Raw genomic sequence first — 18,783 nt, forward strand, 5'->3', positions numbered from 1 at the left:
TGCAGCCATGGTGAGAGCATCTGTGCCACTCCTGTGAAGTATCTTGGGTCACGTGAATCATGGCTTGTTTGAACGATAATGTTTCTAAGAGGAATCCAACAAAGTGGATTCCAGACGATATTCAATTATTCTTTGAAATATTCCAAAAATATGAATTAAAGTATAATGTTTTCCATGATAGTCACTCCAAAGAAATGAAGAGAGAAACGAGTATTTTGAAACGGAAAGAAGACCTTATTAGTCAGGGTTTAGTTGTTCCCGACGCTGTATTTTTAAGGGCTAGAATATGGAGTATAAAAAAGACGTACAGACTCGAGTTGTTGAAGTTGATCACACTATCAATCTTCACAGACCTCACTCGACGGCTTCTAACGACTCACTGGCGGGCGCGAACGAGATGATAGCGGCACCTTATACACTCCTCGTGTGTACAGGCTTACTAGCTGGATAGTCACCAAGCGACCGACACTAGCCAGATTTACTAGCCGTGTGCACTATCCCCGTGTACAAGCACCTTATGGGAACGCTATGTCGACTTGCCGTTGTCATAGCGACGGTAGAGCGAAGGCTGGCCAGCGTGGCCATGGTTGAATTAATACATGGTTAAAGTGGTGTCAATAATCTTAAACCATTGAAGTGTCATCAGACAGCGGCTTTTTCTATTTTTATACTTCGAAACATGCCATATGTAATGTTTAAATAATTTTTGATGAATTCTAATAATACAAATCAGCATTTCTTCAAGTATTTTTAATCTTACTGAGTATTTCAGTTTAAAACTTGTATAAACAATCGTGAAGTGCAATACAGCTAGCCATTTTTATTTTACCTGTCAACATAACAATCACAAATTAAAAGCAAAAGGCGTGAAATTTATGAAGAAATACGTGTAACTGAGGTCAACATTATTATTAGCTGAAGTTTTGCTGTGCATATCGGTGTCTGTTTAAGAAAGAATGTTGCTTTTATTAATTTATAAATGATCTTGAAGATTAGAGTCATTTCGCGTTCCATCAGTAAGTGAAGACTGTGTTTACGATCCAAGACTATTTTGCATTGCTACACCGCTTACACGACTGCTGTGAGCGCAATCTTTATTGCGCAGCTGGCAGCCGCAGCTAGCTTTAGCCGCCGTGTTAACCTGCGAAGCCTGGCGAGAGCAACGGACGCCGCGTGATGCTCTGTTCTGTTATTGTGTAGAGAATAACCTCCATGTTTTCTCTGCGGCATAAGTTAAAAAACAGAAAAATAGTACGGAATATATTTATTGCTTTGAACTAAAACTGTTGATGAAAATCTACTCTATGGAATAATTCTAAGGCATTTTCGCAAAACTTTGTATATGGGACTAAAAACATAAATTTTTCATTAGAATACTCGTCGTTGATTTTTTAAATATAAGGATTTTCTCATAGCTCATATAAATTATTTTACTTGGAATTTGCCCAACGTTTACAATATGGTCATCAGCGTTACCCGTCAGCCAATGAACGTGCGAGAAACACGGCATTACCAAATATGGTCATATACCGAGGCAGCTCCAAGAGGGTTAGTCCATTGCGGCATAAGGGGAAAACACATTCTGGAAACTTCATCGCCCATTCTCTCTATCTATTCCAGATAAAACTGATAATAATTTTAAAAAGCGCCTGAAAATGAGAATGCGAATCAGCATTATATTTATTTTCCGTTTTATTTAAAAATTATCAACAAAGACTGGAAGTGAAAGAGTTCTTCCCCCACGGCACGTCAAAGTCCATTGGACCATTTACCGGCCAGTACTCAGTACTGAATCCCAATCCTTCCGCGCCAGCCGCCAGTCTTCCAGTTGCTCTGATTAGGGTAACACTGCGCTGGCTCCGTGCCTGTTCCTTCAGCCATCGAGCTAAGCCCTTTCGATAGCCGAGTGGTTACTGACTTACTGTAATTGAATTGTAATACTGTAGGAGGAATTGGTGGCGCTATTAAGATGTGCCTGCCAGTTGTAGGTCTTTGAGGCTAGTTGACCTATCCTGAGGGTGGTGATACATGTGTGCAAGACTACAAATTCCGTTGAAATTTCTGGTGGTCATGCAGACTGCAGTTATGAAACTTATGATCAGTTCACGAATCCTAAATTTGTGAATGGAACTATCAAACAGTCTTGTTATAGCCACGAAAGATTTACTAGCTAACTGCAAACTTTTAAATTTAAGAGTACGAAACGCTACCGTGCGAGCGCTTTGCCGTCTATTCCAGTTTTCAGCTTCTAGCACATCGAAATGAGATACAGCGATACTTACCCACGGTAAGTATCGCTAGCCGCCTGTGGATAAGGTAGTCGTCGCTTCGGCTGCAGCTCAACGATCAGATCGCTTGCAAGTGCTCGGCGTTGAGCGATACTACTCACTTAGTTCATATAGGTATTTCAAATGTGTAATTTGTCAACTCAGGTTTTGATGGGTAGGCGTGTTCCAATAAGTCGGAAAACCGTTGTCTTGCGTGCGCTTGTGCAGATGCTTCTGTAAAATAAAGGGGAATAAATGCTTCACCAAAAAGTCCCACTCGAGTCTAACTCGGCTAACCTCCAAACCCCCCAAATATGGCGCCGAACGAGCCGAGGTGGGCAAAATAAAGGCGAGCCTAGCCATGGCTTCCACTGCTTACTGTGCGGCTCGGCTCAAGTTTAGCAGCGTTGCCAGATGGTATATTTCTATAGCAAACTTCACTAATCTGGTATTTTCATGTGTCTGGTATGAATTTTTTAGATCTGTTACATTTACCTAAATCTAAAAAATAATTTTCTGGCTTACTGCAAATTTACTGCATTAAGTTCCACCTCGGTCTCGGAAGCTTGAACTTCCTCCAGCGTAGGCGTGGATTATATAGATTACCTTCAGAGCGGCGCGTCCAGAGCTTTCCCGCCATTTTTGAACCCGCAAGTTTACCGCTTGAAGAAATAACCCCAATCTAATTGTTAACATTTAAAGTGTTTAGTACAATATAAGCACGAGAGTGATGATCCTTGATTGATTACTTATCAGTGATGATATGGCCTAGGACGAGTGAGGTCGATCCCTGCGACGCAAACTTCACCATTTTTGTTTGGTGGTTTTGAATTCTAGTGTGCCACTTATGGAGTGCCATTCAATATTTCACTGATTTTGAAAATCATCCATTCATAGAACTGGCTGTCTACTGCATCACTTGTCTACTTTGATCTGTCTCCAATGCATTCGTGGAGGGCGGTGGAGCGAATGTTTTCACAAGTCACCTATGTGAAAATCAAGCAATGAAATAAAATTTCAACTAAGGTACTGGAGTCCGTTATACGGACCAAAAGCTATCTGCTCAGCCGCAACAAATGATCAAACCCGAAATGTTAGATAAATGCAATATACAAGCATGTACGAAAATAAGCAAAACTAAAGGAAGATGACCTGTTTCCGTGGCTTGTTCATGTTGAGCGAAGGGGGAGAAGTGCGACACTGATAAGAAAAGGGAAAAGTGACAATGTAATGAAACACAGGAAAAGAAGAGTAAAAATGTTCCAAACGGAGGGAAAAAATATAACGTTCAATTTGGCTAATTATCGTCAAGCTAGATTAATGCACAGTGCATAAGATAATTTTTCTTTTTATAACCAACGTTTCTGACGAATAATTTATTTAAATTTGGAGGTAATAGTCTGTTTTTGAACAAAAGAATTTCTGGTATTTTGAGCTAGGCAATCTGGTATTCTCGCCGAGAAAAAACCTGATAACAGCGTAACACTGGCGGCCAGCGTTGCCAGATGGTATATTTCTATACCAAATTTCACAAATCTGGTATTTTCAGAAGGTGTCTGGTATGAATATTTTGGATCTGGTATATTTGCCTAAATCTGGTATTTTTCTGGTATTTTCTGGCTTACTGCAAATTTACTGCATTAAGTTCCACCTCGGAAGTTTGAACTTCCTCCAGCGTAGGCGCGGATTATATAGATTACCTTCAGAGCTGCGCGACTAGAGCTTTCCCGCCATTTTTAGACCCGCAAGTTTACCGCCTGATGAAATAACCCCAATCTAATTGTTAACATTTGCCAAGAGTGTTTAGTACAATATAAGCACGAGTGATGAACCTTGATTGATTACTGATCAGTGATGATATGGCCTAGGACGAATGAGATTGTCGAACCGATCTCTGCGACGCAAGCTCCATCATATTTGTTGGGTGGTTTTGAATTATAGTGTGCCACTTATTGGAGTGCTACTTGAATTTTGGAGTGCCTTTCAATATTTCACTGATCTTGAACTGCCTGCCTAGTGCCTACTGCATCACTTGTCTACTTTGACCTGTCTCCAATGCATTCGTGGAGCGAATGTTTTCACAAGTCACCTATGTGAAAAATAAGCAACGAAATAAATTTTCAACTATGGTACTGGAGTCCCTTATTCGGACCCAAAGCTATCTATCTGATCAGCCGCAACAAGCGATCACACCCGAAATGTTAGATAAATGCAACATGCAAGCATGTACGAAAATAAGCAAAAGGGAGATGAGCTGTTTTTCGTGGCTTGCTCATTTTGAGCGAAGGGGGAAGAGTGCGGCACTGTGATAAAAAAAAGGATAACGTGACAATGTAATCAAACACAGGAAAATAGAAGTGTCAAAATGTTCCAAACAGAGGGAAAAATATAACGTGTTAAAGTTGGCTAATTATCGTCAAGTTAGATAAATGCACAGTACATAAGATACTTTTTTTTTCTTTTTATAACAAACGTTTCTGATGAATAATTTAATTAAATTTGGCGGTAACAGTCTGTTGTTGAATAGAATTTTTGGTATATTTCTGGTATTTTGAGCTAGGCAATCTGGTAATCTCGCCCAGAAAAAACCTGGCAACACTGCTGACTGGCCGCAGCCCGCACAGCGTTGCCAGATGGTATATTTCTATACCAGATTTCACAAATCTGGTATTTTCAGAAGGTGTCTGGTATGAACATTTTAGATCTGGTATATTTGCCTAAATCTGGTATTTTTCTGGTATTTTCTGACTTGCTGCAAATTTACCGCATTAAGTTTCACCTCTGAAGTTTGAACTTCCTCCAGCGTAGGCGTGATTATATAGATTACCATCAGAGTGGCGCGACCAGAGGTTTCCCGCCATTTTTGGAACCGCAAGTTTACCGCTTGATAAAATAACCCCAATTTAATTGTTAACATTTAACAAAAAGTGCTTAGTGCAATATAAGCACGAGAGTGATGATCCTCGATTGATTACTGATCAGTGATGAACTGATGACATAGCCCAGGACGAGAGAGGTTGTTTAACTGATCTCTGCGACGCAAGCTCCACCATTTTTGCTTGGTGGTTTTGAATTCTAGAGTGCCACATATTGGAGTGCCACTTGAATTCTGGGGTGCCATTCAATATTTCACTGATCTTGACAATTATCATCCATTCAGTGGCTTGCTCATGTTGAGCGAAGAAGAAAAAGTGCCACAATGACACTGATAAAAAAAGGAAAAAGTGTCAATGTAATCAAACACAGGAAAAGAAAAGTGTCAAAATGTTCCAAACAGTGGGAAAAATATAACGTGTTCAATTTGGCTAATTATCGTCAAGCCAGATAACTGCACAGTACATATGATAATTTTTTTTAACCAACGTTTCTGACGAATAGTTTCATTAAATTTGGAGGTATTAGTCTGATTTTGAACGATAGAATTTCTGGTATATTTCTGGTATTTTGAGCTAGGCAATCTGGTATCGCCAAGAAAAAACCTGGCAACACTGAGCCCGCAGGCAGTGTTATGTAGACTGTCAGCGTGGAGGTTGTCTGCCGTGTGCCGTCCCGCCTGGTTGTCTGCCGGAGGCTGCGAGTCGCTAATCTAATTTAAGTTCGGCGTTCCCAAAACTCAAATTACCAAGGTAATTTAAAATTGATATGTAATTGCACCATGGTTTGCAGTTTCCCAGGTGTACAAAAAGATTGATCTACAGTTGGTCCCTTTCGTGAACTAATAGTAAGAATCACTTTTAAGAAAATTAGAATATCATTGGCAGAGGTGTTCTTCTTGCCAGTGCAACCGCCAAGTGTTAGTACCTAGCTCCTGGTATGTATTTCGTTCTCAGAAAGTAATTGTTCGCCTTTCACAGGTTGGCCATTTGCGAACTGCGAAGCCAAACTGGAGCTCACCGACCTGTTCGCTTCGAGTTAGTTCTCAACTGAGCAAGTTGCGAGGTAATCTGAACGTATTAGGAAGGTGGAATTTCGTGGCAAGGGAGTTTCGCGTGGTAAAAGTAATGTGGCCAAGGTTTTCTTGAAGATTAGGGGCTGGAGCCGAATCTTGGGAGGCCAAGTTCGTGTAAACTTATCAGACGAGTCTACCCAAACTGTCACAGATACTGGTGGGAGCCGGAAGGGCATCGGTCGAGAGAGAATCCACTTTACAGCTTTTCTGAAAGTCGTGGAGATTCTCTAGTGGTTCAGCTGGCTGAATTTGGGAGCGTGTAATACTACTAAATGATAGTAGCGGTTCCCTAGGCGTTTGAATAGTCCTCGCGCGATCCGTATAATTTAGGATAGAAGTTATACCAAACTATTGAAACGTAGTAAATTTTCCGATTTAAAGTCAATTTCGGAATTTAGCAAATAATTTATTTAATTTATAGTTTTTTCATAAACATTAGAGCGTTAATTTTTCATAGAATCAGTGCCAGTTCGGGCATCCGCAGTCGCATCGGCAGCATGTCTGACAGTAACCCGGTGAAGGTGGTTAACCCCCCAGCGGGGGGAGCAACAAGAAGGGGCGTCGCAAAACTCCTAATAATATGGGGCTCCATACTTTCTCTCTACATTTATGAAGGGCAAATGGCATGGGGGCAAATGGATGTCCTTGTAGCACTTTCTTATTATTTTCCCTGTGGCTGGAGCGTACCTTGTTTTTCCATGGCATCGCATCGTACCTTGTCGCATCGGCAGCATGTCTGTCAGTAACCCGGTGGAGGTGGTTGTCCCCCCAGCGGGGGGAACGAGAAGAGGCGTCGCAAAACTCCTAATAATATGGGGCTCCATACTTTCTCTGTACATCTATGAAGGGCAAATGGCATGGGAATGGCATGGGGGCAAATGGATGTCCTTGTAGCACTTTCTTATTATTTTCCCCGTGGCTGGAGCGTACCTTGTTTTTCCTGAGATCCAATAATGTTTGATGTTTTTCAACAAGTGACGAAAGCGATTTTGGGTGTGAATCCGCTGTATTGCTTTCAGCAGAGTTCTCAATTTTGCGTCCCGTTAAAAGGGGGGCAACTACAAAGTTGACGAGGCCTAGAAAAGATTAATATTGCCCTTGAAGGACAAAGTGCCCTGATATTGTCTGTGCCAAACATCACGGACTTCGCTCGTTTTGTTAATGAGGGGAGCAGCAAAGAGCTGGCGCCCTACCACTCCACGCCCCTATAAATCACTTTGCGTCACAAGGTCAGAGAGGATTTCTCGAAATTTATGGTGAGACACAAAGTTTGAAGCAACTTCACGGCTCGTTTTGATGTGTTGAAAGCATCTTATTTCTGGAACCGTTTGTGGAGTGGTACGTGCAGGAAGGTGTCTGATGTTTTTCGTCGTGAACCGAGTACCCTGTGACAAGGTCCGCCGAAATTTTTCCGTTTAGTTCATTTTGAATGATTGCATGAAATGAACTGGCTCAAGGCGAACAAGTCTTACCGGCTCCCCTCTTGAACTTTTCGGGACAGCGAACACTGGCGAGTAGAAACACTTCAGCAAAGCTACTCTCCGAACGACTCGAATTACTAATAGTCGTTGAATCAAATGAGTGACGAAGCCGCCTTCGAAGGTGGCGGATTGAAAATTGGAGGGGATTTGACGAGCCACCGCCAGGTTGAGTCGTGACAATCGTGTTTTACTGAGATAACAGGGGACGGGTGTTATGATAATTGATTGGTCATTTTTTGTGAGGCTTGCCCAGGCAGACGTCTTGTGGTTCGTGTAACGTCAGGGCAGCTATCCCTGGTTCTCCAGCTTTCTCTGCTTCTGTCTTGTGGGTCGGGTAGGCAAGGTCTTATTTTCCGTCGGATACCTTCAGTGGTGCCCCTGAAATCCCTGGCTTCCAAAAAATCTCGATGTGTGTTGTGTTCATCTTGACGTACCGGAAAGAAGAAGTGAACACTGCACAACTAACGGTTGTAAAAATTCACCGAATATCCGCGCAACATAATTTGGTCGCTTTGGGTAGTTTTCAAGACGGCCAATAGCTGTTGGGTTACTGACGCTAATACCAAGTGGTCTAAAAAAAACCTTCCATGTGTAGAGTTTATCTGAAGAGTTTCCCGACTAGCAACTTCGTTGCCTGAACGCTGCCCTCTTGCACTGTTATGCGGGCCCTGCTCTGCATATGTGACGTGGGCCACATCTCAAGATCATCATAATCCTCCTCAGCGGGGTGGGACTATGTGGAGGAATGGGACGATGAGGAAATGGGTGGCACCTCAGCTGTCTGCAACGCCATTTGGCTGGTTGCAGGCATCGTCGACTTATTTTTGACCATTGAAACCTTGGGATGGGTGGTCGGCTCCACGATCTTAGAAGGATGGGGAGTAAAGGTAGTCCTGTGAGCTCGAAGTTAGAGCTGCTAGCGCGTTTCTGACTTTGCTCCATGTTGCTGGGATCGTTTTTTTCCTTTATTTGTTCCTTCCTCAACTGAAATGTGTGCAAAATCAGGCTGAGTTGCCGATGAGTCTCCCAACTGTAGGCGCGATGTCATGGCCACTTATGTTCCTCACCCGTGGAGCCAGGACTGCGTGAATAGGTTCGGCCGGACTACGGACAGCCGGACGACGAACTGCCTGCTTATGAGTTAGCATGATTAAATGTTGGCTGAAGGCCTACGGCGCTATTGTCTTTCAGCAGTATGTCGCTTATCTGATTTACTGGGTTCAAGCGTAGTCTGCAGCTTCAGGCTCAGAGGCTGAGTAATGTTAGTGCATGGTGAAGCTGGGCGTTGGCTTCAGGGCTTACTTTGAGAATAAAATTGGTGGCGTAAGGCTGCGCCCCGTTAGGGTCGTAGTGAGACTTGTGTTAGCGTCTCTTCGATGTTCTTATTGTGGCTGCACTGACTGGACCGATGGTGCAGAGTCTCGATCTTCAAAGGGTCAAGTCTAAACTATACTGGAATGTGGTCTGTCTATTAGTTCTCAACATTCGTTGATCAATGAAAGTTTAGAAGAACGTCGTTCGGTCGCGTTGCAGCTTCCAGGCCGTTAATTATGCTTGGCGTAGCCTCTACTGTTCGCGCTTATCTCTGGAATCCTGTAGGAGCTAACCGTGGTCGTTCGTACTGTTGCAAGTCAAACGGCTGTACGTAGCCAGCATTTTTCCATTGCGTAGTTGTTGGAGCTTTTTTGTGTTTTCCCTTAGGCTTCTTAATGTACAAAATCAAAGCGTAAAGCACCATCTGGTCCTCGTCCATGAAATGACCATGAAATCTACTCCTATTAACAAGCGCTCACTATCGGAGTCCAAGACACTGCATCGAAACGTGATCGGTTTGTCCATAAAAAATGCAGGGACCGTTAAAGTCCCCAGATTTTCTTATCTTCCACCTGTTCCTCGGAATCCTTCACACAATAACCAACGCTTGTCTAGTATACCAGTCAATCCGAGCCTTTCCATTGTTGCTGAGGACATTATGGGCGTTCCTGACCCAGTGTCTATTTTACCTGTGACAGGCTATCCCATCGCTGTTAAGGTCACTTTGAGACGTCTTTATTCAAGTTAATTTTCATACGACTTTTCTATAGAGCTTGCGTTTTATGTGTACATCGTGTGAATTTAGTTTCTATTGGTAAAATCATCCAATTCATTAATAATTTCGCGTAGTCTTTATTGCGATGTCATGTTTAATTTCTTGCCTTGATCAGACTTTATCCCCTTTTTATAAATACTAGCGGCGATTCTGATTACTTCCTCATACCAGCTCACCATTGATGGCGAGCCTAGCACTTGAATGTCGAAGCTCCTTTCAATTCTTTGGACGTTGACATGTCTGCATGATTTGACTATGAAATCCATGCCCAAAAGCAAAACTGGGACCATGCCTTCAACTACTTGACATTTCATTACAAATCTTAGGTTCGCCATCGATACTGGGACAATGAGCGTTCCAATTACTTTCTGCTCAATCCCATCGATGCCTCGAACAGTTGGATACGGTTTGGGGCTGCGGAGAAGAATTTATCTCAAACCGCATCGGTCCATCGCTTCGACTGACATACAAGAGTCTGTACAACCAGTATCAAAAATTGTATTGATGAGACGATTATTTACTTGCATATGGCGTATCAGTGCCACTACCACCTCCACCTGTCCGTTTTCAATCAATCATTTCCTTAAATGGGGATCCTTTCGTACGTAAAATTCAATGTTCCAGCGATGATATTGATCGAAAAGTTGTAAATTAACAGGAAATCGCTCCTAGTAATATGAACTTTTCATCGGACTGCGTCACACTGCAGCGAAACGTGATCGGTTGGTCCTTAAAAAAGGCAGGGACAGCTTTTCCAAGTTCAAGTGCCGGACCATTGCCAAAGGCATGATTGTGTTGGTGCAGCCTGTATCGACTGTCGCCTCTATTTCCTTGTCCAATATCTTGAGCGTCACCATTGGGCTTGGAATGTATTGAGGTAGACGATGAAAATTTTCAGAGTTTTCAAGCTTTAGATTTTCGAGCTCCCTGCTATTAATTTCAACTTGCCGCAGAATTAATTCTTCTCTGTATCTCACAGTAATTGCTTCGTCTCTTGCTGCCGGGTCATGAGTCCGAATATTGGTGTAGTTAGGCAGAAGCTTTTCTCTTATGCAAGTTTGATTGAAGACCAGAGCATGCTTTTTATTAACAATCTTCTTGTTCGTTTTTTCAATGAGTCGAACCAAATTTCTTGCTGGCGTCGGGAGATCGAAAAGCAGGTTTCCGAATGACATTTTAATAGTTTGCAACGTTTCGAAAATACAATTTTCATTATCAAGCTGGAGATGGTTTTACAACATTTGAAATTGAATTTGAAATGACTGAAGTACATATGAATGGTATAGTGGATACAATAAAATAAATAATGTGGATACAACAAAATATAAACTTAAAATTACTCTGAAAATAATTTCAGCGTCCGGACGAATCCAGTAGTTTGGAGGTTGATAGCCGGAGACTCGCTCTTGATAATGAGGGCCTCAGCTATCGTCANAATGACAACAAAAATGTCATCTACGTATCTGCAGTAAAGCTCAGGCTTGATCTGTGCATTGAGCAACACTTGATTTTCCAGTTCACACATGTAGAATTCTGCAAAAGTTGGACCTAGAGGGCATCCCATGGCTACGCCGTTAATTTGTCGGTAAATTTTGTTATCAGGAGTCCGGAAGGGAGATTCTGATGTACAGAGGCGAAGAAGGTCAATTAAGATCTTTTTTGGTATAGATGGGGCTGGCAGGGTTTCGTGCGAATACACATGCTTCATGATAATTTCTAACGTTTCTTCGGTTGGTACATTCGTGAACAAACTAGTAACATCCAGTGAAGCTAGTAGGCCAGAAGGGTGCGAGGCATGAAGAATTTCCAAGAAGTCATTTCTAGATTTCAGAGAGTATTTCTTAGGGATATATGGTTTATTTATAGCGTCGAGTTCTTTAGAGGTCTTGTATACGGGAGAAGTTACTTGCGAAATTATAGGCCTTAGTGGGTTGTCTTCTTTGTGAGTTTTGACGTTTCCATAGAGGTAGCCTGGAGAGTAGCTCCCAACAATCCGGGTAAGTTTTATAGATCCAACTGCAGAGTTTGCTGTGTCGATCAATTTATTAGCTCTCCTCTGAAGCTGTTCTGTTGGATCTCTTGCGACACGACAGAATTTGGACTCGTCCGATATAATTGCATTGATTTTTGAGATATAATCCGTTTTATCCATAATTACGAAAATATTACTTTTATCCGCTTTTCGTATAACGATTTGGTCGTTGTCTCGGAGTTGTTTAGCTGCTTGCCGTAGAGCCGGAGTTAAGACAGCTGATGTCGATGAACCTCGTTTTTTGGTAGCTTCAGCTCGCAATAGATCTTTCAAGTTTGGGCTTATATCAATTCTTTTATCTTCCTTAAGTTTCAGTAGGGATTCGTACAATAGTTCGAGTTCAATTTGTTTTTTCGTCATACTGAATTTGGAAGTCGTATGACAATTCAGTCCAAGGTTTAGGAGTTCTTCTTGCTCCTTGCTCAAAGTTTGAGAGGATAGGTTGATGAAGCCATTGGTAGAGTGCGGTAGGCAAATTTCTCCTCTATAGAGGCCATTGAGCTTCCGAAGAGTGCGGAGTTTCACACAGTTGTCGTAGGTATCGTGAAGCTTGCTCAATTCTTCGGTAATCTTGATACGAAGTTGAGGGCTAGGAATGTATTGGGGTAGACGATGAATATTTTCGGAGTTTTCAAGCTTTAGATTTTCGAGCTCGCTGCTATTAATTTTAATTTGCCGTAGAATTAATTCTTCTCTGTATCTCACAGTAATTGCTTCATCTCTTGCTGCTGGGTCATGAGTGCGAAAATTGGTGTAGTTCGGCAGAAGCTTTTCTTTTATGCAAGTTTGATTGAAGACCAGAGCATGCTTTTTATTTACAATCTTCTTGTTCGTCTTTTCTATGAGTCGAACCAAATTTCTAGCTGGAGCCGGGAGATCGAAAAGCAGGTTTCCGAATGACATTTTAATAGATTGCAACGTTTCGAAAATACAATTTTCATTATCAAGCTGGAGATGGTTTTACAACATTTGAAATTGAATTTGAAATGACTGAAGTACATATGAATGGTATAGTGGATACAATAAAATAAATAATGTGGATACAACAAAATATAAACTTAAAATTAAAATCATGATGTGTCCTGCGCTTCACATGCGCAGGACACATCATGAAGCATGTGTATTCGCACGAAACCCTGCCAGCCCCATCTATACCAAAAAAGATCTTAATTGACCTTCTTCGCCTCTGTACTTCAGAATCTCCCTTCCGGACTCCTGATAACAACATTTACCGACAAATTAACGGCGTAGCCATGGGATGCCCTCTAGGTCCAACTTTCGCAGAATTCTACATGTGTGAACTGGAAAATCAAGTGTTGCTCAATGCACAGATCAAGCCTGAGCTTTACTGCAGATACGTAGATGACATTTTTGTTGTCATTCGAGACGAAGAGCACTTGATCGAACTGCGAAGAGCTTTGGAACATGAATCAGCCTTGACTTTTACCCATGAAATTGGACAAAATCACAAATTACCATTCCTAGATATATTAGTGCGAATTGAAGATAATTCTTTTGTCACTAATGTTTACCGAAAACCTACCGATGTCGGGAAAGTGCTTAACGAAAAAAGTGAATGCCCGCAGCGCTATAAAACCAACACAGTGCGCGCTCTCTACAAAGAGCATTCAAGACCTGCACATCCGAGAGGGATTTGAAAACCGAACTCAGATCGTGTAAACAAATTCTAGTGAATAATGGGTTTTCAAATAGAACAGTTGACACTGAAATATCAAATTACCGATCGAGAGAAAACCGAACCAACAATGAAGCAGTATCTAATGGAACCCCCACAATTTGGTCGTTGTCTCGGAGTTGTTTAGCTGCTTGCCGTAGAGCAGGAGTTAAGACAGTTGATGTCGATGAGCCTCGTTTTTTGGTAGCTTCAGCTCGCAATAGACCTTTCAAGTTTGGGCTTATACCCATTCTTTTATTTTCCTTAAGTTTCAGTAGGGTTCGTACAATAGCTCGAGCTCAATTCGTTTTTTCGTCATACTGAATTTGGATGTCGTATGACAATCCAGTCCAAGGTTTAGGAGTTCTGCTTGCTCCTTGCTCAAAGTTTGAGAGGATAGGTTGATGAAGCCATTGGTAGAGTGCGGTAGGCAGATTTCTCCTCTATAGAGGTCATTGAACTTCCGAAGAGTGCGGCGTTTTAGCTTCTACTACCGATCTTTCTGACTGCCGAATTTTATAATCTCTTTACATTTTCAAACGGAAGCCATGCTTAAATTCCGCACTCTGTTCCCATTTCTTTGAGATTGTTAGCGGATAGGCCAGTTTTCTGTTCCCTTTTGATATTTAGCTTTTCATTTGTCAATATTATGTTTTAATGTCTGACTTTGAATTTTGGATTATAAAATGATTGCATTTACTTTCTAGGTTTGCGAACTGACGATGGAGCTAGAATCTGAAACGTTTTGCTGTTTAAAGATATGGTGAATATCTTTGGCATCTTCTTTGTTCTTTAATTTCATGTATATGCGTAATCAACCATTCTTTATCGCTAACGGTGTGTTCAACTATAATTCCTTCCACTTATCATAATTATTTTACTTATTTTTCCCAATAATTGTCTTGAGTATATAGTCGTAATTTTTTACGGAACATAAATATTTTCTATTACCGTTGAAATTTTAGTAGTAAAATTCTCTACAAATGCTTAGCAAAAAACTTTTACAAACCACGCTCTGTTCTAAAAACTTCAAGCAAACACGAGAAATGAGATCAGCAATTTCGTCAATTGAAGTTTCGCGATCCTATGTGAGTTACTTCACCAAGTTCATAAGTTTTACAAACACAACGAAAACGATCGGATTGACTTTGTCGCGCCTTGTAAATTGGGCTCAAATAAGTTTCATGGTCTTATTACGTTTAAGGAGCTACTTGCATGTTTATAACAATTTATTGTACATTTTTTACTTAATTTGTTATCTCTCAGGAAAGAAATTCAGAAATATGTCATTACGAAGTAAGCTAGAGAACTTAATCTTAAAGCTAGTGGTGATCACTTCTGCTGCTCTGGTTCTGACGGTGTTGATGAGTCACGCAGGAAATCTTCATTCTCCAGAAAGCTACGCAGTTCAAGGTTTCCAAATACATGAGCAGATAGAGGGATTACTCTCACTTTACATGAAAAAAATCGACTTTTTCTGCCAATTTTATTTGCAAAAAATTGAATATACATATTTTTGGTAATATTTAAAATATTATGCATAATATACATATCTTATATACAAGCTTATACTATATCTTACGACTAATACGAGAATCATGTTTAATAGATTTATTGGAAGGAAATAGGACGTTTTTTAACCGATTGAACTGTTAATTTAACTTTGCTAAAATACAAATAATGCTTTTTAACTTGCATTTTAGAGTTATTTGAACGAAAATGTTCACGACAATTCACATATATAGAAAGAACTCATTTCATTCTTATATTTTTTTAACAGGACACGTCGAAAATCATGAATTTTCACCAAGGAAGCAACAAAATTTGAGTGTAAAGAACAGTGATCTCTCAAACTCCTGGAATTCTTGTCAAAACAAAGTAAGTTATTCTCATCCTGCAAAGCTACTCCTGTAAATTTTCATGTTCTACATCCTGCAAATTTTCATGTTCTTCAGCTGAAGCAAACAATTGCATACAGAACGATGAAGCAATATTTCACCGCCTATGGTAAGCAGAAAAACACAGATAATGGAGATTAACTGCTTAGCAGATGATTTAAAAGTGATTTTTTTCTCGTCGAGACTGATACTTTTACTCCTTATCTGTGAGCGCTTCTCAACATGGTTCAAGCTTTTTAATTCGTGTAGCAAAGTTTCTACACTAGGCGCTCCTTGTATTTTTTCTGGGTTATTACGACAAGACAATTAAAAAGCTCTGTGGCCAATATTGCTGGTAGCAGGCTATTAAAACCCAATTGCTTTAAAGTTTAAAATTAGTACGAACGTTTAGGAAACAAGATTTTACACCCTTAATTTTAACAAGCTTTGCCTGCTCCAGCTGAGGAAATTTTAAAAAGAAGTATGAAGATGTCGATTTTATCTAAAATTCGTCTATGAAATCACAGAAGGCTTTTAAACATTAGTATTCTGTCCAATCAAGCTTTCAATGGTGGGATCTGAAATTTATTTCACAGCAATACATAACATAACACAGTGATGTCAGCGCTGAAAGACTTGCCCTTCAAGCCTGGAATTATCCTTGTTGCACGTCTTTGAACATTCTGTATTGAATTTTTGTCCTATTCAAATCTCGGTGACCACACAACGTTTCCAAACTCAAGATTCGGGCGCACGACCGCAACAAACAACTGCTTCATCGCTTCTGCATCTGGGAACTGGGAAGCGTCTGATTAATCCAAGAAGTTTGTTGGATTCCTTAGCTTGCGTTTCAACATGCTTAGAAATTTTCAGCTCCTTGTCGACATACCTAAACTACGAGATCTTTTCCACACTACACTTTTCAATCATTACTTTCTCGTACAAGGAATAAATAAATGTTCGTTAATAACTGTATGTATTAAATCTACAGAGATCCATTGAGGCTTCAACCAAGTCCATTTAATTACTGGTGTAGAGCATTAATATTCGATCACCTCAATAATTTTTGTGCATGTATCCCTATAGATTGACGAACTCGAACGACAGCTAGCAAGCATTTCGAACGCCCTTGAGCGGCTGTGGTGTGCTACCAAAGATGTAATGAGCAACGGTGGATTTTGCGTCACTGCTGACAGAATCTACACGGGCGGCAATGCTTATTTTGACCCTGAAGTGAGAGTCTTCGAATTAAAGCAAAATTAAGCTTCAAAAATATCCCGGCCCTGACATTCCATCTTTACATGTGCTTCCTTCTTTATATAGTAGGTAGTCGGTTCGATGAATTTAAATATTTTGAAGATTAGAGCGATAGATTCCATAAGAAGAAGAAATGAAACTTATCTGTGTTGAAAGAAACCAATTAAGGCTATCGTTGTGTATTTCATTCGTTTCAGATGTGTTATTTTGTGGAAGTGTTGGTGGGCAACTCCTCGATTGTTGACTTCGGTGCCGGTCTCGGCAAGTACGGCATGTGTTTTCTGCGTAAAAGTCAAGCTGAATATCGACTGAACGATAAACAACAAAAACAAAAATACATCACCGACATAAATAACGATTTTCATGACATTCAAAAGAAGCCTCAAATTGTATATTCATGGCATGGTCAGTATATATTAATTTTCTAGCTGTTTTATTGCAGCGTATCTTAAAACGATTAAATTCATTATTTCCCACTAGTATGAGGTGGTAAGAAATTACATGATAAATAAGATTGTTAATTCTAGTGGCCGAGCTATTTTCTTCTCTGAAGGATATGACGGGGGCTTCGCCATCGAGGAGGTGAGCGGCGGTTTCATCGCACACGCCGACCTCAGCGAGGAGGGCCTCTGGCTCGGCAGGAAGTGGGACTGGGTGATGAGCATTGAAGTGGGGGAGCACATCGATCCTAAACATGAAGGCCATTTCCTGGATAACCTCGTGCGGCATGCCTGTGCAGGTAATTAAATAGCCGTCATATGCAAGTATTTTATTTTTAATTTAGAAGAAACATTGCAAATTGGCTCATGGAGAGCTTTTTCTTCAAGAAGTAAAACTTCTTCATGCTGCATGATTTTGCTGTGCAAGGAAGTGATATTTTTCTGTGCAATGCAAAAGATATTGAGTAAAGAGTGATTTGTATAAAATACGCTCAAAATATAGTCGATTATGAAAAGGCTATTTGTTATAAGAGAGAATAATCTATCTGATTTTTTCAGGAATAATTCTGACGTGGGCTGTGGAAGGTCAACCCGGTCACTATCACGTTAACAACCACAACAACGACTACATCAAGCAGAAAATGCGAGATAGAGGCCTCATTGTGGACGAAGAGGCCGAAAAACTTTTGAGACAAACGCTGATGAATCACTTGGCAAAAACTTCTATGGTTTTTCGAATTCCAAAACCGAAATCATGCCTAACTAAGTAAAAATTTTATTTTAACCTAACATCAGTGTAAATCAGTTGTAGGCTCCAGAGTCCCATTGTAACAATATGTGTGTTTGAAAATCTATTTTTGTAAGTTAGCAGAGTAAACAATTTTTCCAATGGCTAATATGCAAACCTTTCTGGGTCAGCTGTTTCTTCATTGGAGAAATTTCTGATGTGTTATAATACGATGCAAAATTTTCAGTGATAAATCAAGTTGACGTTATCTTCAGTTGGATTTTCAGAATAACAACGATCCGTTGCACCGACGAATTCGTGAAAGGTTTCTTAAAGCCACAGAGGAATTAAAAATTCATCAATCTACTAAATTCTGGACGTCATCATCAAAATCTGAAAACAAACAAGAAAAAATTTCGATTGCTAACAGTAAATCGTGCTCACAAGCTGCGAACACGATTCGAAAATTTTTCCTTTTGCTCAAAACAGCAGATTAGGTTGCATTCTATGTGATTTTAAATAAAATATGCACATTTTAGCTGTACCCACATTTAATCTTTTAGAGTATAATTCGACACACAATCGATATTTGAGGCCTCAATAGCTCATCACTTTCGAGCATTTTTAACTGTATTGAAATTATGATAAGCATAAAATACATGTATGTGGTCGATGACAGATTTCGTGGAATGAGCTAACGAATTAAAAATCTGAATTTAGCAGTAAAAACGTTTTCCAACACAAATTAATATCCCTACTTTTTGAAAAATGAAACTTGAACTTTTTAGAAAAATTAAACCAGTGTCCCGTGTTTACAGTCACTGCTTCAAGAAATGAGTGCATTCCAAGTGTCACTTCTTTATTGAAATGCTCCAATAAGAGGCAGCTAGTTACTTTAGTGGCTTTAATTTCTGGCGCTTCATGACGGGTTTTCTCGCGCCGAATGTCACGTTGGGCACCGTGGGCTAGGAACCAGAAAATATCGCGTA

General features: G+C 40.4%; 1 protein-coding gene across 1 annotated transcript; it reads left to right on the top strand.

The window, feature by feature from the left end:
* Positions 1-14,801: 14,801 nt before the first annotated feature.
* On the top strand, positions 14,802-18,441 carry LOC108675603. Its single transcript, XM_018163625.2, has 6 exons — positions 14,802-14,906; positions 15,274-15,371; positions 16,457-16,603; positions 16,825-17,032; positions 17,181-17,366; positions 17,626-18,441. Exons 1-6 carry the CDS (start codon positions 14,858-14,860, stop codon positions 17,835-17,837), a joined length of 900 nt encoding a protein of 299 aa, XP_018019114.1. The 5' UTR covers positions 14,802-14,857; the 3' UTR covers positions 17,838-18,441.
* The last annotated feature ends 342 nt before the right edge of the window (positions 18,442-18,783 follow it).

This window comes from Hyalella azteca, unplaced genomic scaffold (assembly GCF_000764305.2).
Source record: "Hyalella azteca isolate HAZT.00-mixed unplaced genomic scaffold, Hazt_2.0.2 contig9519, whole genome shotgun sequence".
Taxonomy (NCBI): Eukaryota; Metazoa; Arthropoda; class Malacostraca; order Amphipoda; family Hyalellidae; genus Hyalella; species Hyalella azteca.